The sequence below is a fragment of the Anomalospiza imberbis genome, chromosome 6 (genome assembly GCF_031753505.1).
Source record: "Anomalospiza imberbis isolate Cuckoo-Finch-1a 21T00152 chromosome 6, ASM3175350v1, whole genome shotgun sequence".
In the NCBI taxonomy this organism is placed as follows: domain Eukaryota; kingdom Metazoa; phylum Chordata; class Aves; order Passeriformes; family Viduidae; genus Anomalospiza; species Anomalospiza imberbis.
The window spans coordinates 58,992,729-59,018,570 of NC_089686.1; the positions used below are offsets into that span (position 1 = coordinate 58,992,729).

Here is a 25,842-nt window from a genome sequence, read left to right on the forward strand (position 1 = left end):
TCCTATCCCAAAAAAACTGTTTTCAGCACTTGCTTGAAGCTGGTGCTTAGATTAGGGAAAATCAGGTAGCTGGGGTGTTTCATTTGTAATGAAGTTTGTGGGTGCTGCAATAGACTGTTGTGCAATGATGCCAGAGACTCCTTGTTCTGATGAGGAAACTGCTGAACGAGGACAGGCTGCCAGGAATAGGTCAGTCCTTCAGCCTCAGCCTACTTATCTCTTGGTCATGGTTACTTTTTACCTTCCTGTCTGAAAGTTGAAATACAGAATATTGTGCACCTACTGTTGAAAGAGAGAAGGATTTTAAAAGTACCTGTTAATTTGTAGTGAGCCTTTGCTTTCTCATTTTTAGCCGACCTGTGGATTTGCCCTACCAGCACCTGTTTCAAGCTCCTCTGCTGTGATGTTGGTTGTCTTCCACTCTGATGAAACAGAGACCTTTGGAGGATTCAGAGCTACATTCTCCTTTGTTCATGTAACAGGTAACAGAAAACTAAATAGAAACTTGGGAAAATGCCTCCTTGGGGCAGCACAAAGGGCTCTTCAGTGGATTGGCTGTTCAGATTTATTTTGCTGTAGGAGCTTCTCATCTAACAAATTCTTTCAGTACAAAGTAAAGGACTGTGAACCTCTTCAGGTATTAAACAAAGGCCTAATGAATGGTGAAGACAAACAATGAGTCTGGCCAAAACCTGGGAGTTGTGTCTGTGGCACATTTTAAATAGCACTTTAATACTGTAATAGCACAGATCCCTACAGCAGAAATCTGTTTCTTCTACAAAAATAAATAAGGAAATAAAAGTTATTCTATAATACAAATATTACTCAAGACATTCTGCTAACACACTCACCACCATAATTTGCTAGATTTAAATATTTTGAATTCAACTAAAGAAGAAGATTTTGAAAACAAGAATGTTACTGAAGAAGAAGTAAAGGTTACAACAGGTTACAAAGGTATAACAACCTCATTTATGCTTCCTTCATGGGACTAGAGAGTACCTTTTAGACTATAAATTCTCAAAATACCTAGTGGTTGCAGTTGGTCCAGATTCTTTTAGTAAGATATTTTGAGGAAATAAAAATATGCACAGTGACATTTACATGCTCTGGCTTTAGCAGAACCTAATTTTTCTTGTTTCCTTCATCTTGCTAAGTGATGTACAGCAATTCAATAACATTTCAGCTTGTATGTCAGTTTACACCTACATCCTTTGGTGAAAACAATTGCAAAGACTATGGAGTAATTGAAAATAAGAATCAGCATTTTAGAGCTGCTCTTTCCCCCCCTCTAGTAGTACATGGAAAATGGGATGAGTCCCTGTTCATTGTAGGTTTGAGGCTAAAACTTTTGAAGGTAAGTGGTAGTTTTCATCTTGGTGAAGCTCTGTTTTTGCTAGGATCATCTCCTCATGGTGGTCTAAACATTTGCATCCTTTTTGATGAGGGAAATTGGAAGATTTAGTAAAAAAGGTGGAGCTTGAAAAGCTGTGGGGTTGCCCTTAACTGGAATGTTCTTTACTTCTCCCAGTCTTAACCTAACCTCTAAAACACTTCTTGGAACATGAGTGCTTTCTGTTTCAGAGGATGCTTGTGGAATGCCTTCAAATCAACCCAGGTTCCTCTTCGGTAGGATAGCTGGAGGTGAAGAAGCTGTGCCCTACTCGTGGCCTTGGCAGGCCAGTGTGCAAACTGCAGATGAGCACATCTGTGGAGCAGCAGTCCTTGCCCAAGGACGGGCTGTCACAGCTGCCCACTGCCTTCATTCCAGGTGAGTGCACTGGGACGAGCCCTTCCCTGGGAATGGCCGTAACTGCACGCTGTGTCCCTGCAGCCTGCTGCTTCCATCCAGGGTGGCACAGGCTTGGTTACACCTGTTACAGCTTACACTGGCTCTGGATTCTGCTCCACACACATGTGCTAGGAACACAGCAGGTTTTAAGATTGATGGGTTTCAGGACTGCTGTTATATCAGCCTGACAATGAACATTTTTTTTTTCCTTAGGGAAGTATACAGAGACTTATGGACGGTGGTAACAGGACTTCAGGATCTTACAGAGGAAGACTACACACAGGTACTGTGTGCTCTGCTTAGTAATGGAATACAAATCAGTCTTTCAAAGTAGTTTTTATTGTAAATGCGATTCCCAAATTCTCCATGATGAAGCAATCCAACAGCCTGAACGCTGATCCTAATCTGCATTTATGCAACAGCTTTTGTGTGACTGTGAGCACAGATCTGTGCCTTCACTGAGCTCCAGTGCTCAGCATTCCAGAGGTTGTGGGAGTGAGAGGTGTATTGTCTCTGCACTCACTGGTGACTGCACCAAGACAGAAAGATTAGGGCACAAGTTGCCACTTTGCTCACACTGGATAAATGTTTTTCCAAGACTCTCTTCTGACCCTTGCTGGATGGAGTTTTCTGCATGTTCCCTGTTCCATGTCACAAATGCATAATGTTGACTTGTTAATATCGGAAAGCTGGCTGTTTCCGGAGCTGCTTTTAAATGTGTTCCCTTCTTAAGGCATCTTGGAAATTTATAAAACCAAAGTAACTTAAAGCCTCACACTCCCAAGTCTTTCAGAAAATGTCAATGTCTTTACTTTCCTAGAAAAGCTCAGCCAAGCAGTATTTTATACACCCGAATTTTAACAAGGACCACTCTGGACTCTGACACTGCCCTGTTGCAACTGGCTGAGCCCTTGGAATTCAGCCCCTCCGTGCTCCCAGTGTGCCTCCCTGCCGAGGAGGAGGTGCTGCAGCCCTCGAGGATGTGTGTGGTCACAGGGTGGGGTGCACCTGAAGCAGGTATGCAGTCTTTGCTGCTTGGGCATGTTGTGGCTGTGTTTTAAATACCGCATTCTGTGCTGGAACAGTCCTTCTGTCTATACGTTAGTTTTTGGAGAACAGACATGTTAAAAAGTTTTCACTTGTCAGCTAGATGTGAAGGGACATGGGTGGGAAGAGAGAAATCAGGTAATTTAGACTGAGACCTTTTGAAAAGGAGAGGAGTAAAGCTTCCTTCTGGAACCACTAATTCATGCCTCTACTGGATGATGTGTTTTAATTCAAGACAGAGAAGAGGGCAAAAAACTGCAGCAGCTGGAAGTCCCCATCCTGGCACCTGAGGATATGTCAGAGCTATTACATAAACCTTCCCAGTAAAGTGACCCTGGGGATGATCTGTGCAGGATTCCCTCTGGAGGAAGGCAAGGACTCATGCACAGGAAGTTACCCTTGGGCCAGATGGGTTCTGGAAAGGGAAATGCAAAACCTCCCAAAGCTGTTTTCTTGCACACAGGCTGTGGTGATTTACAGTGAAAGACTCCTTAGCAGTCAAACCCATAGTGCAGAAAGAGATACTTCCCTTGAACAAAGGATGTGTTCAAAGAAAGCTTTGTCTTTTAAAAATGGAAAACTCCAAGTGCGTGAGCAGCTGGGATCTCTCCTTGCTGAACTGAGATTTTAAAAACAGCAGGAGTGATGTTGGCTCATGACAAGGTTCCTTTGTCCTTGTGCAGGGTGATTCTGGAGGCCCATTAGTTTGTCCTTCAGGAGACAACTCGGGGTTTTACACTCTCCATGGAATTACTAGCTGGGGCATGGCATGTGGAAGGAAGAACTACCCAGGAGAATACACCAATGTTAGTTTTTTTGTTGACTGGATCTAGAAGAATATTAATAGTAGTGGTATGTATGAAAAAAAAAAACCCAAACAACCATTAAATGAATATTTTTGTTATTGTTAGATGATTAATTTGAGGTCTTTTCCAGGGTGCCATTTTTATATTTGGGTGTCCAGCACTCCCTGAGATCTTGGCTGTTTAAAATATCCCTAGCTGAATAACCAAAAAAGAAAGAAACGTAAGTCAGCAGTAACTTGTGAAAATCTTTTTTCTTCCAGTTGTATTATTATTATTCCATTCTCTACTGCATTTCATGTGTGGATGAATGTTTTTCCTTGCTGTGGCTTTGCAGCTTCATTTCTCAGGGTCGGGAGGAAGTAGAGGAGCATGAACTGACACGTGGTGGCAGCTGAGTCCACTTTGACAAGTTTACAGCCTGTCTTCACTGATGATCTTTGCAGAGTTTACCCTGATTTATATTTCTTATCTTTTTCAGAGCTCCCCATTTTCATTGTGTGACTGTCAAAAGAACAGTTCCGATGGATCCCGTTGTAAAACATTCCCAAAGCAAAAATGTCATTGAAAACAAAATTTGGTGGGAGCATGCAGGTTTTTGGCTGATGAACAGATTCCAGAGTAGCTGATACTTACCCTGGGGAATTTACTGCTGATTTACCTGAACTGAGACTTTGGCTTTTCACATGCGTTGGAGCAGTCACAAGTTACCTGCAGGCTTCTGACACTCTGTTAATCCATCTTAGAGAGGAAAAGAGGGAAAATAAGCCACATGAGCCAAGCATGTCCTTGCTTGTCCTCCCTGAATGCAGCACTGGTGAGTGTAAAAATATTGCAGGATATTTTTAATACAGTCTCTGGTTTTACAAATGGTTTGGTGTTTGTTTAAACAAAAGTGTTTGAAAAGACAGGTGTTACAGGCCAAGGGACCATGCAAGAACTGATAGCTATCCTAAATAATCTTTGCATTAACTTATAACTAGCAGTTTGTTTAATGTCCTAAAGGCTGCTTATAGAGACATCTCTGGTGACAGGCTCCAATTAGCTTTGCAGACCCTTCTGCTCTCAGCTGTGATGTTTAAAACTAGATTACTAGGATAGTACAACAGGTAGCATGAGAAAAATCCTCCTTTGACTCAATGGTCCAGATAATAACAAGATATCTCACTGAGTTTTTGTTGATATTAATGGCAAAAATATTTAGAGAGTTTTTCCCATACATGCCTTTGATAACCCTCATTTTTATTATATTAGTTTTGAACTTTTGTTCTTTAGTTTTTTTTTTTTTTAAACTTTCAATTTTATTCTGTAGCTGGGGAAACAATAATCTCACTGACTTTATTCTCCAATGAATAAGGTAAACATATTTCACCACTTCTCTTCACTGTAAAGTTTGAGGCAAAAGCCCACAAAATACTGAGCGAGAGTTTTTTGTGAAGCTGTGAAAATACTGAACAGTGGAAGGATTATGGGCAAATTGAGATTCAGTGATTCAGATTAACAGCTGTGTTACATTATTGATAGAGGATGTGTCTTCTATTTTTGCCAGGCTCTCTGTAGACATCTTCAGAGAGAAATGGAGGGAAAATATCCTTTGTAAATTTTTACCATAGAAGTCTGATAGTGTTTAGTTATGGTGGAAGTTGCCATTAGCTGAGTGTATCTGTTTATGCTGGGAGCAGATGTGTATTATTTCTTGGCTGCAATTCTGTTTTGCTTAATAGGAGCACAGTGACTTTTATCTGTTTATTCATTTAAAACAAGGATTTCAAGTGAATGTGTTCAGAAAAGCAAAAATTGTGTGGGGAGAACTACAGGTGGTATCAGCTGTGATGATGTTGAATGCAGTGGTTATATACTGATAAACTGGTATCTCTTATGAAAACTCCTGTCTTGAATTCTGTCTTACAGTGTCTGCTTTTGATTTGATTGTTATGGCACTAACTTTTTGCTTGGCTGCTTGATGTTGGCCTTTTGTGTTTCTCCTAATATGACTTGACAAGGAGCCTAGTTTTTGCTTTTGTCTCTTGTAAGGTACCACTAACTTTTAGCAACAATGTGAACTGTTTTCTGATGCAAGTGAAATCTTGATTAAAAAAAACCCTAAAAAATAATAATAATAACTTGCTTTCAACGGTGTCCACGTAACAGGATTCTGTTTAATGTTTAAGTGAGGCTCTGTGACCTTGGCTGCTCTGGAATGGTGTCCTGCTCTCCGTGCTCCTCTGCCTGTGGAGGTAACACATTCCATGCCTTTCCTGACCCTCCTCCCACTGTGGGTCTGCCCAAAAGGACATGACAACCCCATTCTCAGTGGATCTTCCCTGTTTTCTTTTACCCTCGCTTTGTTTCCCCTGCACTTTTTCGAGAAGCGGCACGAGGGCAGGTTTATTTCTCATTTAGGAATCCATTTATTGCCATGCCTTGGCTGCACAGAAATACTGCCGTTTCTTCATCTGACCTGGCTAGCTCGACTTTGTTGTCCTCCTTTTCTTTTTCTTCGCAGAAAGACTTGTTAAGCATTGGAAGGGGCTGCCCAGAGAGGCGGTGGGGTCACTGTCCCTGGAGGTGTTTAAGGAAAGGCTGGACATGGCACTAGTGCCACGGGCTGGCTGACACGGTGGTGTCCCGGTCATAGTTTGGCCTCGGTGATCTCAGAGGCATTTCCCAACCTCATCAATTCTGTGAAAACAAGAATTCAGCTGCCGGGGCAGCCCGACCCACCCGGCCTGAGGGCGGAGCGGGGCTCCCCGTTGTGCCGGGGCCCAGCCTCGCCCTGCCCCAGGCGGGACCGGGAGGCGGGACCCGAGGAGGACCGGGAGGAGGAACCCGAGGAGGAGCCGGGAGGAGGAACCCGGGAAGAAGCCGGGAGGAGGAACCCGGGAAGGAGCCGGGAGGCGGGATCTGCGCGGCCGGGGCGGAGGGGGCCCGGCGCGGCGGGAGCTGCGGGCCAGAGGCTGCCATGGAGGCGTTTGCGGTGAGGGACCGGGCTGGGGCTGGAGCTGGGGCGGGCCGTGCCCTCACCGCCGCCGTGCCCTCACCGCCGCCGTGCCCTCACCGCCTGCCCTTCTTCTTCTCACAGGGAGCGCCTGTGGCCATCGCCGTGGCCGTGGTGGCGGCGTCCGCGCTGCTGCTGCTGCTGCTCCGAGGGACGGCGCGGAGGCCGAGCGGCCCCGTCACCCTGCAGGACCCGCTGGCCAAGTACCCGCTGCGGCTGCTGAACAAGGAGGTGCCTGGGCTCTGGGGACATGGGGCATCGCGGGTCCCAGGGCAGTAGGTCCGCTGGCCTGGGAGGCTCTTGGCCGTGGGCTACCCCAGGGACCGATTCCCCAGAGCAGGGCACGGAGCCGTCCAAGGGTGGCTGTGGTCCCCGCAGCCCCCTGTGATGCTCCCATGGAAGAGCAGGCTGTGTACGAGCGTTTGTGGCACGCTGCGAGCTGTTGTTTCCCGGCGCTTTGCATGTTGAAGTGCTGCTGGCTGTGTTCCTCCCTCGGTTCCTGTTCTGGGCGCACCACGAGGAGCAGGCTCGGCAGGCTGAGCTTCTGCACGGCTGTGTAGCATGATCCTTGGTTCCAAGCATGCAATGTGCTCACTGGCCTTGGGCACAGGGTTTCCTGATTTTATCTATGTAAAGATGCTGTAGGGATTGTGCAGGCAGGCAAAAGTCACTCCTTGTGGAAGTAGAGAGGAGCTTCTGAAGCTCCTGGTTATTTGAACTTTATTTTTCAAAGCTGTTTCTGTGTCCTTTCCCAGCATTTGGCTTGCAGGCTTGCTGAAGCATATTGTGTTGAGTAGAGTTTGAAATTCAAACTAATGGTGATGCTGACCTTGTTCTAACTTTGGTTTTTTAGGAAATCAGTCACGATACTAAGAAATTCAGATTTGGGCTACCCTCAACGAATCATGTATTAGGATTACCTGTAGGTAAGTACTGTAAACAATAACTTGTATTTCTGGTTTCTCACAGTTCTCGGACTTCCGACTGTGAATTTAAGGCTCAGCAAAGCAAAGAGATGAAAGCTGCATCTGAATGCTGATGTCTCAGAGAGAAATGTCATGTTTCCCAGAGGGGTGTTTTTTTCATCTTTTTTGAGTGCTTTGTCCAGCTGTGTGGTGTAGGTTAGAAATGGAGCAGTGAAACTGAACTGAGCCTGATGGAATTTATCACCAGTCAGGATATAAGCAAGAATGGTATCTGTCAAAGCTTTTTCATATTTCTTACTTGCATTCTACTTCCATCTGGTCCCCTCAGTCTACAGTCACACTTGTAAAGGAGAAAGGGGACAACTCTGGTGCCTGGGTAGATGCTGAAATATTCAGAGCTTTTGCTGTGCATGCACTTACCTTTGAATTACACACATTCCCATGCAACTTTATCTGGAGTTCTGTAGCACAAATTTCAGCCTAGGATTGGCCTTCTTTCCTGTGCCCTGGAACACTGATAGCACTGAACCTTGGACCTTGAATCAGTGAAAATCTGTTCAGGGGAAAGTCTCTCTCTGATCTGCAGATGTGGCTCTGTTTGTTCTGCACTTGGCAGTTCCCTGTGCTGTGTGGCAGGTGTCAGGGTCATCCCATTCCATGCTGTGAGCATGGCCTTGCATGCTGCCTGTTTTTCTCCTAACTCTTCTGGCTTGTATGGGAAAGAGTAATGGAATTAACTAGACAAATGGCAAACCAACTGAGATGAGCTCTGCAGCGCATGTGTTTATCCAGCTTCATTCTTAAGAATTTAGGAATAATGATCCTGAAACTGTATTACTCCCTGGGTGATGCCTGCTCTGTGCTGAAAAAAGGGAAGAAATGGAATGTTTCATGCAGCATGTATATGGCAAAGATGTTCTCTGTCATTGCATGTGTAGCAGGTTACAATACCTGCCTTTCTCTCTTGTCCTCCAGGGGTGAAAAAAATAATCAGACTGTAATTCTTTCTCCCCAGGCCAACATGTTTACCTTTCTGCAAAAATTGATGGGAATCTGGTGGTTCGAGCCTATACCCCTGTTTCCAGTGACGAGACAAAAGGTTACGTTGATCTAATTATAAAGGTAAATGTTGTTGTTCTTTAATAGAGATAAGTTGCTAACTGGAAGGAGGACAAGCACTTCATTTTAGTGAAACAGTTTGTTTTGATTTAGTCATCAAACTTCATCATCTTTCATTAGAATTTCATTAAATTTCATTTTTGTCGCATCTCATCTTTTTCGAATAGGGTGGCTGCACGGCAAACAGCTCATTTCACATTGCCCTTGAATAGTAAGTTGTATCCTCTGTATCTGCTGTGTGGCACTGAGGGATGGCAGGGGAAGAGTAGAGGGAGGAGAGAATCACTTCTCTGGCAATACTTGAGGAATTTCCCTAATATCTTTGATTTGGCAGTGCATGGATACTGATGGCTCTCCCTCTAGATGCCTGTGCTGCTGCTAATGTTTACTGCAAACATCTCTAAGCAGAAAACAAGTCACACAAGGGAAATCCTTTAAGCTAGGGGATGAAGTATTATCTGATCCCAGGACTTCTGGATTTCCTAATCCTTTTCTGTGATAGAGTTTGTCCTTAGGCAAAAATCTAGGTTTTTTTTTTTTTATGCTCTGCTCTTCATGTTACAAGGGTGGTGAATTGTTATGAGCTGCTTAATGCTTCTTAGGTGCTTTGAAAGATGAAAAAGCTGTTGTGTTGCTGAGTAGGAAAGGTACAGAAGGAAAAGATGCAGCAATGCTGTATTCAGAAGGAACAGCTACAAAAATGGGGTGACATAAGTCAATAGTGAAATGAGGACAGCAGTGCATAATCTGCCTGCCACCCATCCCTGTTATCCTGGCTGTTTGCAGGGAGCAGAGGGACATGTGCCCAATAGCACACTTTAATTATTTTGGCTGCTCAAGAGATAACTGAGAGCAAAGAATTGCCTTGATTTCTTTCTCAGGTGCTGAATCTCAGGCCTGCAGGATTGTGTTCTACAGATACTGTCTGCAGGAAAGTTAGTGGTTGATAATGTGCAAATGATTGTTCCTACAGGTCTACCACAAAAATGTGAACCCCAAGTTTCCAGAAGGTGGGAAGATGTCCCAGTATCTAGACAGCATGAAGATTGGAGATACCATTGATTTCAGAGGGCCAAATGGACTCCTGGTCTATAAGGGGACAGGTACTGTGACACAAAGGTGGGAGAGCAAAAGGGAGGTATTGGTTACTTTTTTATAAAACTTGACAGCTGTAGCGAATCTTTTTTTTAAAGTGGAAAAGAGGAAAAAAAACACCTTTTCTAGACTTGACCGTGAGCCTGTCAGAGTTGATGTGATGGGAAAGAGTACTTTGTGTATGGAATAACTGATGAGTGTCTCACTCCTGGGACTATAAATCTGAAAAATTTGCTGTTCCATTATATGACTGAGAAGTCTGCAGTGGAAATAAAATACCTCAGCTTTATATATGGAGGGTGGTGCTCCAGATCCTTCTTAAGCAAGTGAGACTGTGGCTTAAAATGCCCTCTGAGAATCTCAGTGCTGTTACTGAAAAACCAGCTGACTGAGAGCCAGCTCCATTTCATAATTAAAATCAGGTCTGAGCTGACTGTGAGGAAATAAGCTCAGAGAAGTAATTCTCTTGTAGGATACAAGTGAAAGATTTTGCACTGATCTTGACAGAGAGGAGTTGTGCACTTAAGTCTCCCATAAGAATGCTCAGCACTTCTCTGGATGCTGACCTCTTGTGATCAGCAATTTCCTGATGACTATCTCAGCAGAAGGGAGGGACTTGTCTTCATGAACTAATCACCTGTGGTAATTTATTCCCATGGAATTTGTGTCCATGTTTGTTTGGAAGCTAATGTACCTATAGGTTTGGAATATTTCTTCCAGGTACCTTTCTTATCAAGCCTAATAAGAAGTCTGAAGCAGAGAAAAAGTCTGCAAAGCACCTTGGGATGATAGCTGGAGGAACAGGTAAAACTAATCCATCATGGGGGTGTCTAGAGAGTGGAAATGTTTTATGGATATATGTGAGGACTATCACTGTACCTTCGTAGCAGAGTGCTTTCACCTGCATTTCTTTTCATGGTGGCAACACTGAGGCACTCCAGTGGTTTGAGCTCAGTCCTGGGAAGTAGCAACCTGAGGGTTTGAATACTAATTTACCTCGTGACCTCAGAACTGACTTCATCAGTGACAAAAAGTATTTTAAGAGAATGTCTTGAGGGTAAAATTACATGACAGAGACTCCTGAAGAGAAAAGCCCTGCATACAAGAATTTTGGGTTTGTTTTGGAAGTTTGTCATAATAGAAACCCCAGTCTCTGTGGATTAGAAATCCAGAGGTGTGTAGCCCTGTGCAGACTGAGATCCCATTGAAGACTGAAGGGAGGCAGCATTAATACTGAAACTGTAGCCATGGAAAGAAATGCCCACTTTAACCATTTTGGTTTTTAACAGGAATAACTCCTATGTTGCAGCTGATCCGTCAGATCACAAATGATCCTAAGGACTCCACAAAATGTTACCTCCTTTTTGCTAATCAGGTGAGTGTTCTGACCCATCTGTTTGTTCTTCTTTAACAGCCCACTTGTTTTTGCTGGCCTCTGAACTTTTTAAACTGATGGCCCATGTTTCATTCTCTTTCACACTTAGGTGTCGCCTCATAGTTTCACTGAATTCCTACATTAGGGAATAAATACCAAATCCTGATCCCTCTGCTCATCTTAGTCCTTCACTGATTTCAAGGAAACAGGATTTGTTTCCACTAATCTGTTTGTACAGTTAACCTTCACCAAGGACATTTGCCAGGGTCAGGGACAAATGCAGCTCATTGTGATTTTAGCCTGGATTAAAAAGTTGTTCTAATTGCCATCTTTAGGACTGTGTTTAGGTGGCTGCTAAGTCTCATAGTTTGTTGTTCTTTACAGAAGCCTGTAATGACAAAAGCTATCATGGAAGGGGCAAAATACAAATTACTTTCTTGATTTACATAATTCTTATCACTGCATGTGTTGTGAATGGCAGATGAGCTCCCACCAGAGGGCTCCTAGGATGGTTTGGAGCTAACTAGCACTCTCATTTTGCAGACAGAAAATGATATATTGCTGAGAGCTGAGCTAGAAGACATTGCCAAGAGGCATCCTGAGCAGTTTGTGCTGTGGTACACCCTGGACAGACCTCCAAAAGGTAGGGACACATGGAAATGCCTTTGCTGATCCCTGTACAACAGTCAGAGCTTCACTCTCGCTCAAGAGGACATCAGAGTCAAATGTTCTTGTCTTACACTTTCAAACGCCTCAGAAACAAGCCTTACCCATACCCTGTTTTAGAAAGGGATCTAAGCCAGGTGGGCCTTAAAAAGTGGGAGCTCATTTGGGTCAGATATGTTACCCAGTGTATCTTTTAATGTATTCCAGTTTTTGGGAGTTTTCATCAAAAGTTCAGCTCTGTTTTGGGCTATCTCCCAAATAGGTTATGTTAGCATGTTGTTGGCACTAAATTGTTTAATACCTGTAAATATTTTGTGCAGCAGCTCCAGATTAGATTATGGTGTAGCAGAGCTGCCATGTGTATGGATTAAGCACCATTTTCCTTGGCTCACTTCAAATGGCAGATGCATTCAATAATACTACTGTTTGAAACAGTTTAGCATTTCTTTCCTCTTTTAATTTGTTTTCTCTTATCATTAAACTACATGGCAGAGCTTTTGTTATCACCAAACTTTGTCACCTCACCACTCCATCTCAAAAAAAAAAAAAATACAGCTCTTAATACCTCTCCCTGCCACTGGGTGATCCCTCTTCACTGGAAAAGCTGATTCACTCTTCCTTTTTATTCCTACCTGCTCATTTCTTTTAAATTTTATAATTTATTGTTTTAAGACCTCCATATCTTATCATCCAAATCTTGTTACCTACATGCTTGTTGTCCCTGTGAAAGGGGATCACTAGGTTTGAGCCGAGTGAGAAATTTAACCCTTTCCTGGCTTGCAGTGATGGTGCCATAACTCAATTCTTCAGCTACTTAATGAGGTTTAAAAAGGCTTCAGCCTGTACAGAGATTCAAAGTAATGGAATGAATTTCTTTGTTGCAGATTGGAAGTACAGCTCTGGCTTTGTCACTGCAGACATGCTGAAAGCCCACCTGCCTCCCCCTGGCAGTGAGACCCTCATTCTCATGTGTGGGCCACCACCAATGATTCAGTTTGCCTGTCAGCCCAACCTGGACAAGCTTGGCTATCCCAAGAGCAGTACATTTGCTTACTAACATCAATGTCACCTGATACCTTTTTTGGAAGTACTGCATCATTTTCTACAGGAACAGTTGATGTGCAACTGTGAAGCAATTGTGTGTGTGTGTTTTAACACCTTGATGTAATTTCTGTGGTTTATAATTTCATAATTAACCTTGTGTGTTTTAATACTAAGAAGTTGAGAAATCATCTTGAATTGTGTGGGAGTTACTTAGTCTTACCTTTGGAATTAGTATAAAGTAGTAATTCTGAGGGAAAAAAATGTAAAGATGAAAGGTCATCCACATGGATTTGTGTTAAATCATTCCACAGAAAGCAAAAGAACATTCAGGATTTATTCATAACAGTCAAGAAACAAGCATTTATACCAGTGTTATGCTAACTAGGATTTCTTACTACGTATATTTAAAAGAAGAATCAATTGTTTTGTGGACTGACTATTCACAGCCAAGTTAGCACAACAACACACTGAGTTGTAAATACAGCATTGAAAAAAACCAGGAAATATTGTGTTTGGAATATCCCAGGGCAGCTGGAGCAGCCACTCCCATTTGCAGTGCTGTAATAAGTCTGTTGGCTAATTGACCTGACCAAGTATTTCAAATGCCCATGGTACCTGAGCTGGTCACTAGCACTGACTGCATTGCCAGACTGGTACATTTAATACCTTTTATTAAACATTAGTACTTTGCTGATGTGTAGACTTATTTCTCATTCTTCTGAATTTGCCTTTTTTTTTTTTCAGTTTGCAGTGATTGAAAAGAATTTGCCTTGATTTTACCACTGTGGACAATCAAATAATGTGTTTATCTTCTTACACCTGACCATACAGTGCAAGGTCTGTCATGAGAGACTGGTGAAGTGAGGACCAGGGTGGATCATCTGTAAAAAGCACCCCAGGTAGTTCTCAAAGAGCCCTTGGCTGCATCCTGTGGCCAGCCCTGGAGCTTCCCTCTTTCTTTGGGAGGGTTGTGGCTGGCAGTGACCTGCCCTCAGGCTATGTTGGAATCTAAAGCAACACCTGCAGCCAGCAAGGAGAGAGTAATGCACACCAGCCCTGTACAAAGTACTTTTCCTTACAATTAAGGAGCTTTTTTTTCCCTGGCATTTATCTGTTTACTAAGAGAGCTTTTTTAATAGCTCGTTTATACAGGAGATGTACAAGTAAAGAAATGCCACAAGTGCTGTAAAGGTGACAACTTCACCTTCAGCCCCTCAAAAAGTGAGAGGCCTATTTCCCTCTGATGCAGTCCTGTCTAGCCCAGTACAGCAGCAACAGATTTTGTCAGGTGTTTTAAAGAAATAAATCTGTGGTTTTTTCTGGTACTTTCCTGGTAGTCTCAGAGTTACATTCACTGCTGCAGTTGTTTTTGCCTTAGATAAAGATTTGTGAACATGGCAGCTTGTCATCCTAATAAAAGCAAGGGCTTGATGGACAGTACTATGTTCCATTCTTCCCATCCTACAGCGCACTGACTTGGATAAAATGAGGGCAGGACAGATGCCAGTGAAAGGGAGGAGAGATTGAAATCCTTTCTGGGGACCAGTCTGGCAAGACCACAGGAGTGGTGAGTGAGCCATTACTGCTGCTCTCACCAGCCTCCAGCTGAATTCCAGGTGGCTCTTATTAGCCCCTGTGGTACAATTATGTATTAATGATTCCTGCACTACGAGTCAATTATAAAAATAAAAAATTAAAAAAGGTCTTTCACGTTACAGTACAACAACATAGCATGTAAAAGTCAACTGGATAAAAGGACAAAGCATTGCCAGTCTTTGCTTCCCAGACTCTGGATATGAGTCCCACTCCTCTCCCAACACCTCTTTCCTATTCCATGATGTGGGAAAACAGCACAGAGGAGAGTTACCTGTAAGGTGTGGCTACACTGACAGTAGGAAGTGCTACGTGGGAGGTGGCAGTGGCAGAGAAGAGGTAAAGCTTTCCTGCTGCACAGCATCCAGCTGCTCCTGGCCACTCCTGCAGGCGTGAGGTACGAGTAGTGATCTTGGTCGTGCTGAAGCATCATCTCCAGTCTTCAAAGGTTGGTGTTAAAAACCTGCTGTCATTCAGCATTTCATCCTGGCTCAGCAGCGTCTGAAAGAACAAGATGGGAAGGACTGAGGGTGTTTGGTGAGAGGCCTGTGCTCCCAGAGACCCAGCTACAGTGAGATCAGGCTCACAACACAGGGGGCGAGAGCCACACACAAAGGGAATTTCTTCAGTACAGCTTTATTTAAAGTTTTTTGCTTGGGGAAACTTTTAGAGATTTTGTGTCTGGCATGCAACTCAACTATATTTTATAATTCTTCATTATGTCTTCCAGTCACTTATTTTTATTTTTTAATATATTGGCTTCTGTGGAATGAAGAAGCAGAAGTGAGGTGTTTAGTTCTGCACATAATTTTAGCTCATGTAAATTTGCAAAAGTCTACCTCTTTCCTAGCTGCTGTGATGGTTACCTGCAAAGCCTTTGAAGAATTGTTTTCATTTAAGGGGATGAATATCTGTCATTTTGTCAAAGAGACAGCAGAATTCATGAAAACTTAAAGAGGCCTAAATGAAGCTTAACTTCTAGAGCAATTTAAAAATAGGGGTTTTTTTTTGACTGAATATCCCACCAGGCTGTAAAGAGATACTTAACAAGAACAGAGACCCACTTACTCTTCATTTCCACCAGCAATGACCAACTTGCAGTGAGATTTAGCAGAGCACATGGGTGACTTTGGAACGAGAGAGGAACGAGTACGTACCGTGAGGTGGGTTATGCCTTGGGAAAGAGCCCCTATTTGCATTACTGTGCCTTCTGAGTGTTCCATCTGTAAAAGCAGTCAGCAACTAGTTCAAATCAGACAGCATGTGCAGTTCTATTCACTCTACATGCAGCTTTGGGAGGGATCTGTGCCTGGACAAATGAAGTTGGGGTAGGTTGAAAAGCTCCTTAACACAAATGCCTCCGTGCTACAAGGTATGTGAAAATGCATTTAATGACAGGAAGAGTGGATCCTGATTAAAAGAGATTGATGCCATGAAACTTGGCCTATAATTCACAGGAAAAAAAGGAAAAAAGCTTAACTGATACTATCATTGAAAAGTAAAATTTTGTAAATGGTCTGACACTACTTATTTCTGGCAGGCTTTTACAGGCAAGAAGTCCTTGATACAGTCCTACCTCTTCTTTCATAGAAATGTCACCAGTTCTAGGGCATTGTGATTTCCTGTGTGGGCCACATGCTCAGAAGTCATGCTTAATAGACAGACCATGCCCCTAGAGAAAAATCCAGTCTTTCTGTCATGTCTGAACATCTGCACAGTTGGCTCTAAGTTAATGCATTCCCTCACAACTCTGAGCTGAGCAAGTGGACATCCACAGTCAGGGTTTGGTATCCTCCCTGTTGAGGAGCAATACATTGAAAAAGACCACAGTTAGCCAGTGAGCACAAATGAGATGTTAGGTGCACTAAAACCATGCAAATGAAAAAATTACCTTCACGGTTAGTCTTTTCAATGTTGTGACCATTCTCTTATCAGGTTTAAACAGTTTTTATGTCACTGGAGAAAGGCCAGTTTACTCCAGTTGCCTCTGTGTGGCTCTTGTGTGCTGCCGAAGTTCACACAAGGCTCCAGGAGCGCTCCGTTTTTCAGGGTTTACATCCCTTTACACAACAGCAAAGTTGAAATAAAATTTGATGGTTTTTAGTCATCATCATTTCTCTGTGTGCTGTCTAGACAGTTTCATTCACAAGTTCACTACTACATTACAAAAGTGAATTAACTATTGGTTTATTAATAATTTGTTCATTGCTGATGCATTGTCTTCATAAGCAGAACTACTCCCCACTGTACACCATGAAAGAAAAATTCAGTTGGATTTTCTGATTACTGTCTGTTAAAAAATACAATCCAGTTGTACTTTAATATAACTCGATAGCTTTGTACAAGTTTGTCCAAATGAATTTATTACATTAAAAACCACCCATAAAGATAATGAAAAAAAAAAAGTGTGCCATACTAAAATTACGAAAGCTAGAAGTACAAAAGTCTTATGTTTCCTGCAACCACACCCTTGACTGACATAATACCTCAATCTTCAGAGTGTAAAGGTGTCATAGTCCTGAAAAAGGGCTTGAGGATGGATGAGTTTATTATGATGTTGATTAAAAAAACCCCAACATTCTTAGTCTGGAACTCTTTCCAGTGTCCACAGCCAATACTTTTCTCTGTGAGTTCATGCGGATGTAGCAAAGTGTTTGTTATAGGGGAACATTTGGTTATTTGCAAGCTTTGGAATGCATGGAGAGGATGAGATGAGCATGGCATCAGTCTGTCTGTCCCACCTGATCCAGTTCCCTGTCAGTAAAAGGACTAAGTCCTTTGTAGCCACCGTAGTTTTTCGAAGTACCATTCGTAGCAGCTGGGCTTGTATCCATAGGACAAATGTAGTCTGTTGATTCGTCAAACTTCTTTTTCCTTAAGTTTCCAAAATGCGAAAATCCAAGTTTCTTTGGCTAAAATAAGGAGTCAACACAAGTAGTTGGAGTAGAACAAGTAAAGTTGTTCTGTAAACATTCAAAATCCTCCCCTTTTTCAAGTACTGCTATACCCTGCTCATTCAAGTACGTAGTTTCTGAATTAACTATATTTGTTCTCAGACTGGAGATACAGTGGATGTTAAATGCATTTACATGATGTTCCTTCTAAGAAAAGACAGAACAGATTGCTTGCTCGTTTTCAGGACCTGATTGAAAACAGATACATAGTAAAAGGTCTGGTATCTAGAATTAAGGCGAATGTAGCACTCCTAGAATTCACCTCTCCCTGCCCACGTTTGTCCCTTACTTTCTTTGTAATTCAAAGGAGTCTGACACGGACATCTCATTTTTGACACTGGTACCTACCCGAACTTTGGCAGTGGTGGTCAGAGGTGTGTATGCTGCTGACTCTATGGTTTCTCTTTTTTCTTGTTGTGCCTCTGGCCCAATTAACACGTTAAAATTGGTGGTGAGGTGGCGGCGCAGGAGAGTCTTTTGGGGTGGGATATTCAGGAGCATGGCCAGCGTGTCACCATTGAAGCGGGGTTCCAGAATCTGGGAAAAGGGCAGGATGGTTATTTTTTATATAAATATTTGCAATAGTAAACGGCTACAGTGCTTAGCAGAGGATTTCTCACGTAGTACCTGTTCACATTAGACCTTTTATAGCTCACTCATGATACTGGGGTTTGAATGGGAAATACCTGAAAGGAGCCAAGAAAAAATGCTGAATGTGATCAGACAAATACGTGTTTATATTTATCATCAAATCCATCAATATGTGTTTATATTTATCATCAAACCATAGATTTGTTTGGCTTAAATAAGTTTCCTTTCAGAATTTTCTGCTCTACTCAGAGTAAAAACTTAATCTTAGTATGATTTCTACCGCTGCATTTTTGCAAAAATTCTACAGCACTAGAATCATGGTATTTCAGAACCCTGACATTACTGAGCTGCAAATAGTTCTGAATTTTTTGAATTAAAAAAAAAAAGTCATTCCTGACTGCTGTGACTTCAGGTGGTTATTTAGTGTGGCTCAGAGGTCTGGTAAATAAACACTCAGTGATGCCTTATCAAAAAGCAACTTTCACACAGCACAGTTCAGGTTTCCTTTTCTGTGCTGCTGTCATACACTTGTGCACAGCTCAGCTTACAGAAAGTGTTTCATAGAAAGTGATTATAGGAAGTGTTTAGCTGTTCCTTTCCTATTTTAGTTTTCCTTTGTAAAATGAAGATGCATGGATCAAAGAGGCTCCTTGGAAGGCCTGATCACGCTGTCACATTGCAGATGTGCTTGTTTCTTTCTGCTTGCTGAACATCAGATAAAAGATGGTTTCTATTACAGCCTGTCAGTTTTTAATAGTGAAATGGTAAATTCTTACGATCAGGCCCCCGTGCACTCCGCTGCCTCGAAGGTTGGGTGCATATTCTGCCAGATCCACTGATCTGAGCCATTCCATCACCCTGTGGTTGGACCACTGCACCACGTCGGAAGGAGAGACGTTGTTCTGTTGGAGGGACCACAAAAGGTGATGACACCACAGCCTGCACTGAGTGTGCACAGCTCGGGTCTCAGTTCAGACAAAAACAGCCTCCCTCCTCTTCCTCCACTTGTGCTTCCCTGACTGAGGGATTGCTTCTCTCCAAGCCCCTTTCAAGCAGCCTCTGATGAGATGGCAGACCTGGTCTAGTACTGATGAAACCCCGCGTGTTGCATCAAGAAGTACAACGGCAGAGATTACAGATCACAGGGATAAAAAGGGAACGTTTGACAACAGGGTTATTGACAGTGTTTAATGCTAAGAAAAAACTGTGCTGATCAGGTAAGGCCAAAACCTTACAGATTTTAAAAATTAGGTGAGGCAAAGCCAAGTCAGTCCAAATTATTCTCTTGGAAGATGAATTAGCTTTTTTTCCCACTATGCAAATAACTTCTGAAGAGAAATGCATGAGATTCACCTAATAAGTCACATAGCTGCTGCTTTAGGTGCAAGTCCCTAGAAGCAATGATTCTGTTCTATCACTGTACACTGCTGACTTTCTATCCCCTTTGGCTGGGACCAGGTAATTCGTACTTGCTTAAAGTAATTTATTTCAACATTCTTTTACCTCCTCAACTGGCCTCCTGCGCAGACAGTGGGGATTGAAGCCATTGACATGCAGCACATGAATGGCACATTTGATACTCAGGTGATGCAGCTGACTGGTGACTTTCAGGAAGAGAAGATCATTCTGTGAAGAAGAGAGACTTTTAGAACACAAACGAAAACAGATATTCTCCCCAAGAAGAAAGAGTTTAAATTTGCTGTGTAGTTTTATATAACACTACAGTAAGTGTGGTTTAGGAAAGATGAAAGTTTATACTTTAAAGAGGGTTTGGGTTTTGTTAGGGTGGAAGTTTGGAGGGGGTTCTGTTGTTGGTTTGTTTGGGTTTTATTTAACATTGCACCAGAGTAAGACCTGGCTAAAAAATGAAGGCAGGAGTGTAGCCTTTAAGGCAAATCCAGGCCTTAGTTATCCAGACTTGGGCATGAGAATGGGAAGAAAACACAGTGGCTGTGTGTGGTTCATGGTGTGCTGTGGATGTAGTCAGAGCTGTACAAATCACTGGATTTTCTGCCGTTACTTTGCTGAATTTGTTGCTAACTTGGTGTGGAGAACAACGAGCTCCAGAGGTTACACGTAAAACAGGTCATTTTACTTTTAATCGTGGTGTGCTACATCATATTGAAAGAAGGACTTTGCAGAAGTTAGCCCTAACATATGACTTATTTTATACAAATTCCATGCACTAGGCAGCACAAAGAAGTGGTACTGGCACTATTTCCATCTTGCAAAAATTCTTTAACTGGTCACATTCAAAGGAAAATCTTAAAAGTTTTTGCTTATTCGGAAGTTAACATTGGTAAAACTGAGAAAAAAGGACTGTACTTACCACAGTTAAGTACTGCAACATCCTCCCATCTACTCTGGATTCATGAAACTGGTCTTTATACTGGGGCAAGCCAATGTCATCAAGCCACCCTGCAGATATGAGAGCAATGGGGAACCAAATCCAGATCGGTAAGAATGAAGCCCTTCTCCCCTCTTGCCTGGCTTCTTTTGAGGCATTCAGGTGGCTCATTCTACCTGTTCCCCTTTCCTGAGGGCAGCCTCGTGCCAGCAGCCTGAAAGCAATTCCCACCGACCCGCTTTGTCCACAGCAGCCCTGTGATATTTGACACACAACATCTTCTGCAGCACAGTGGAGCTTTTCCTAGACTGAGCCCACCCATCTGATCTCCTGCTGTCTGACAGAGCTCTCCACAGCATACCACAAGCTTTAGGTCTGGGTGTCAAGAACAGCACAAAAATCCTCAATTCTTCTACAGGGAAACTTAGTGCTTTTTAAAGGATGTTTGGTAACTGCTTAAACATGAGTCAGGCTGCCCTTTCCTAGAGGTGGGAGAAATTCCCTCCCAAACAATTCTGTGAGAGTCCAAACACTTACGTGTCACCCAGATATGATCAAGTTGTGCAGACTTCTCGTCTTGTTTTGCATTTATAGCTTTAATGGCCAAAACCAATTTCTTCCTGTGCAGTGGATGCTTTATTCCCATTTCCTGCAACAAAAAACATTAACAAAGACTTTGCCCTGCCTCTGGTTCCTTTCCTCACGTGAGGTAACTATGAAAATCGATACTGTGGATTTCAGAAAGGTAGAGCCAATGGTTTGGGGGGGCCTGGTGGGACAGAACCAGGCGGTAGAGTGTAGCAGTGATTACCTTTTCCATGTCCTGAGGTGTGGCGGTTAACAGCGTGTGGCCCGACGTCACCCACTGCCGGGCAAAAATCACGTACTGGCCCAGGCCAAAGTCCTCAAGCCAGTTGCAAACTCTTTCAGTGCTCCACTGAGCAAACGGGGCATTGTGGTCGCTGAAAAGCACAAGAAACATTGGGAAAATCTCAAAGGAAAGAAGGAATGTCCACATTGGAAAGCTCACAGTGCGCCAGAGGCAGCAGCGCAGCAGTTCTGTTGGGGTGCTGTGTTCTGGGGTGTCCTGGGAATGTGGCAGCCCAGCCACAACCTGAGAACAGTTGCAGGGCAGATAAGAATTTCCCATCTTCTGTTTGAAAAGAGGGAAAAGGGAATTGCTGAATCCTCATCATTATGAAGATGAGGAGATAATTATTCTCCTTGTTCTTTAAAAAGGTGAAATTTTTGACACTGCAGCTGGAGGACTGCAGGCAGGGGAGAGTCTCAGGATGGTTTTGCTACCAGGGAAATTCTTTCCAGCTGTTGTGGAATTCCACAGCGCTCGGGCAAACTCCCCAAGAGGAGGGTTTGGCTGTTGGGAACATTTAACAGCACCAGGCTGTGCCAGGGGGAGGAGGAGCCGTTACCTCTTCTGGCCTTTGGTGTCCTTGGATCGGGATAAGCGAGGTCCAGCTGTAGCCCGGAGACCTCCCCTCCGAAACTCTGCCAGGCCCAGGTCGTCTGCAGGGAAGTTACCTGACTGAGTTCTTCGGATTCTTGCAAGACAAGAGTGCCACGACAGGACTGTTAGCTGCTGACAGAGGATGTTTGTTCTGCGTGGAAACTACAGTGACAACTAACAGCTCTGCGGATCTCCCTGGAAACCGCAAATGCCAAATTCCCGAGGCAGCTGAAGGAGTTCTAGGAAACTCCGTCTGGACCTAACTCTGGAGGAAAATAAAGGAGCTGCACAGAGCAGCTGTGACACTTAGATCCAATTAATAATCCAGACTTGGAAATGGCAGCTGTTGCTGAAGCAGATCAAGTGGACACAGTGCAATTGTGCCCCGCTTTCTGTTCCTTCTGTGTTCCCTTATTTTTTTTACCTGTGTGTCTTTTGTAATGAGCAAATTGCTACAATTTAATTTTTCATGGCTAATAAAACTGCTGGCATGCTAAATTAATAGCATTAAGATGGCAGCAGTGCCTTATTTCTTTCAGCCAGCTGTGAACACTCCCAATATTTTTTCCACCTCCCTGTGTACATAAGAACACACCTGTGCCATCCCAAAGCTGCTTTTGCTCCCCAAATTTTAGGTTATTCTTGCTATAGATAATTGTAGATTTTGCTGGGAATTCATTCTCAGCTGAAATGCTTTGACAGTGAATAAAAAAAAAAAAAAAGACCTTACTTTCCCCAGATTTTCTTGATCCCTTTTGGACTTTTTCTGTTTTCTGGAGACCACGGAGATTGTGGACCTGAATCCGTTCCCGAAGAGAGAGGTGAAAGGTCATCTGAGACCACTGTGCCATCCACGTTCTCTGTTTCTCCTGGGTTAAAAACAGTATTATAGTCACATCTTATACTCATTATTGATTAAGTTGTTGTCTGGGAGGCTGATGCTTAAATGCAGAACATGATATGAAAGTAGAGATACCTATAAAATCATTCTTTCATTTTAAAAAACCAAACATGCTCAGAAGGTGAAAAAACAGCTGGACATTTGATAAAAAAAAAGAAAATAATAAAACATTGGGTAAAATAATTCTGTCATTTCAGTCTTTTCTATTTAACTACACTATTTGAATTAGTTTAAGGTCTTCTTGCCTGCTCTTAATACCTCAATTCCTCCATCAAAAGCAGTGGGAATTTTTCTAAATTGAGTGAGAACGAAAGCAGGAATAAGTGTCATAAAAAGAAACCCCATGTGAATGCCACACAGCAGGAGCTATTACTTCATTTCAGTACTGCACGTAAGGAGCTCTGTCTAGAGGGCCCAGCTGGGATTAGTATTTCATAGGGAAAGGGAGGGGGAAAGGAAAGAAACAAAGTAAGCAGCAAACTGAGTGTTAAAGTCGCATCTCGTTTGGATACAGTACCTAGCACAGGTGCACTGACACTCCTGCCGCGATCTTCAGTCATCCCAAGAAGCAGAAAGCCAGATGGAGAAGCAAAGAAGATACAAAACACCAGCAAAATAAAGTTACAGAAGGGCAAAGTAGTTAAGCTAAGCATTAAAAGCAGAAACAAAAAGAAAAAGAAGCAGTTATGCTTGATGTGGAAGTGAATATGCGTTGGTGTGCACCAGCCCCAAGAACTCTGTACAGATCATCTTAAACAGGTAGGGATGAAAATGGATCTGTTTGGGCTTTCCTAACTATTCTTGGAAAGTTTCAGCTCTTTAAGCAAAGACTACAGAGCTCTATGAAGCCTGCAGAGTATCTGAAATGAAGCAGTGGCTAAGATTACATCAGATTGTTCTGAAACACAGAATTGGAGCTGGAATGAATTCACTGCATGTGCAAGAAACAAACCAACCTGCAGAAAAAAATTCTCTTTACTCAGGGTATTTAAGAAGCCATTGCTTGTTTCTAGGAAAAAAAACCATTTTCCTTTTCAAGCTCACCCACCCTTGGATAATCCTGCAGTTGAAGACACTACAGCACGGCTCATGCATTGCCTACAAAGTTGCCATCACAGAAAAGCTCTTTCAAACCCCCTAAACAACCACAACCTATTGCAACCTTGAAATTGCAGTGTGCTAGCAGCTTTAGGGACCACGAGGCCTTAAAATTAACCAACCCCCACCAAAGAAAAAGAACTGCAGCCAAACAAACAAACAAAAAAAAACCCCTCACAGTAACTTTTAAAGTGCAGGAAGACTTCAGAATCACAAGGGTTACTCTTGTGCCTGAGCTCCCAAGCCCTTCAGTCCCAAAAAAAAAAACCTGGTCCTGTGTCTCACTCTTAACACCTTTTTGTCAACAAATCTGTGCTTAAGGTGCCACTGAAAAGAAATTAATGCAGGATTCCACAGGGCTGTGGTTGTGGAATGGAAATATATTTGTAGTTCCAAAATTCGTGGATGTTTTTCTCCATGCAGTATATTAAATTTTCACTAGTGGGTCCCCCACAGCTAAGCAACCAACAGAGCTGATAGAGGGATTTTTACCCAAAACGTTCATGATTTTGGTGGTTGTACTGTGAAGTTTCAAATGGTATTGGCAGGTGCAACAGAAAAAAACCAAAAAAACCAACCAAACAAAAAAACAAACAAACAAACAAAAAAAACCTCAAAACTAAACTCATCCTTCATTCTGCCACAAGCTATGGGAATATTTCTGGTATTTGTTAAAAAAAGAAAAAAAAAAGTCATAGTAGGACATTCCCTAAGTGAACCATGCGAACATCACAGTGCGTTGTTCTGGCACAGCAGATTCTATCCCACGCTATGTCCCAGCCCCTCAAACACTCTGGGGGGAGAGAGGCACAGGTACATACTCAGGCCAGGGATGCCGTTTTCGTCGTGGTCACTCGTGCCACACCCCTCTGGGGAGCTGTACATTCCCTGCTCTCCGTTCTGCAGGGCTCGGGGCAGCTTTCCTGGCAGCGTTTGGTACTTGCTGCCTTTCCCCACTGGTTTACTCTGTTGTTTTTAAAAGAGGGAAAGAGAAAATAAATACAAAATCAAATTGCTCGCAGCATCTGCAACCTGGTACACAATGTTCTTAAAGCTGAGAAAAATGTATGGTCCAAAATGATTTCACTCCCTGCAAGTTCCTGCTTACAGATAACTCAGTTTAAACCCATCCATCAGCTGACAGTTTCCTAGCTAAGACACAGCCTTGCCTTCCCTCATCTGCTGCTCCCACTTCATCCACTCTGCATGAATTTAAAGTATCTGTTAAATATTACCTGGCTTTGCCATAAGAATTTTTCTAGCTGTCTCTCTTTCCTCCAGGACCCTGTCACTATTTAATTGTTTGATCTTTCCAAGGTCAACTTTGATACTTTCCAAGGTCAACTAAACACCAGATATGTGTTTAGTTACTTCTCATATAAATTTTTTCCACCAGACTTTCTCTGTTTCTGCCTCACAACTGTATCTCAGGAATTCAACCCAAAAGTATTGGTATGCCTCAAATTTCCACAAACATATTTCCTACCACCATTAATAACAGTAAAATAATCAAAACCAAAGTTAGGATACAGAAAGGACAAAAATCTCTTTGCATAGTCAGAATTTTAAATGTGAAGGGTTTCTTTTTTTTTAATTTTTTAAATAATTACAGCTAGATGTAATTGCCAGTTCTATTACAGAACCTAACTTGCCTTGCATTCAAGTGATATCTACTTGGGCACCTTGCTCCTTTCACAAGGGTAGATGAAATGTTCCCATAAATCTGATGGATTTGAGCCTCATAAGTTACTTTTCCAGGCAAAGCACGTGTTTCACAGAAGTACTTTTTCCTACAGTTTTGGAAATGGCTTGCTGGGATTTCTTCAACACAGAATCCAGATAAAGAGATGGACAAGCCAAGACTCTGGCTGAAAGCTGAAGGACAAGGATGCTTTTTGAGACAAGCAGTGAGCCTGCAGCTCCAGCTGCCATTAGTAGGGGGAATGGTGTACACCCAATATGTGTTTTGGAATAAATTCCCTCTGGTAAATGTTCCAGTATCAGAATGGAGGTTTCATAGGAAAACTT

The 25,842-nt window shown here is 42.7% G+C and overlaps 2 protein-coding genes across 22 annotated transcripts in view; one reads left to right on the plus strand and one right to left on the minus strand.

Annotated features, from left to right (window-relative positions):
* Window positions 1–6,500: 6,500 nt before the first annotated feature.
* CYB5R2 (cytochrome b5 reductase 2) lies at window positions 6,501–13,148 on the plus strand. The gene is made up of 9 exons (XM_068194720.1): window positions 6,501–6,619; window positions 6,725–6,871; window positions 7,494–7,566; window positions 8,582–8,688; window positions 9,659–9,788; window positions 10,501–10,584; window positions 11,070–11,155; window positions 11,699–11,798; window positions 12,706–13,148. The coding sequence occupies exons 1-9, from the start codon at window positions 6,605–6,607 to the stop codon at window positions 12,876–12,878; spliced, it is 915 nt and encodes a 304-aa protein (XP_068050821.1). The 5' UTR covers window positions 6,501–6,604; the 3' UTR covers window positions 12,879–13,148.
* Window positions 12,913–25,842, minus strand: part of PPFIBP2 (PPFIA binding protein 2) — a 77,641-nt gene continuing 64,711 nt past the window's right edge. For 12 of the 21 annotated variants that reach the window (XM_068194710.1, XM_068194708.1, XM_068194698.1 and 9 more), the window contains 12 exons: window positions 24,636–24,780; window positions 23,234–23,266; window positions 22,546–22,684; window positions 21,781–21,909; window positions 21,162–21,312; window positions 20,888–20,999; window positions 20,333–20,421; window positions 19,507–19,629; window positions 18,780–18,905; window positions 17,761–17,949; window positions 17,200–17,370; window positions 15,315–15,681 (listed from right to left, as the gene is read on the minus strand). In XM_068194710.1, the coding sequence (XP_068050811.1) occupies window positions 15,523–15,681; window positions 17,200–17,370; window positions 17,761–17,949; window positions 18,780–18,905; window positions 19,507–19,629; window positions 20,333–20,421; window positions 20,888–20,999; window positions 21,162–21,312; window positions 21,781–21,909; window positions 22,546–22,684; window positions 23,234–23,266; window positions 24,636–24,780 (1,566 nt within the window). In that variant the 3' untranslated portion in view covers window positions 15,315–15,522. The other 9 variants (XM_068194717.1, XM_068194697.1, XM_068194709.1 and 6 more) reach the window with 6 other exon arrangements.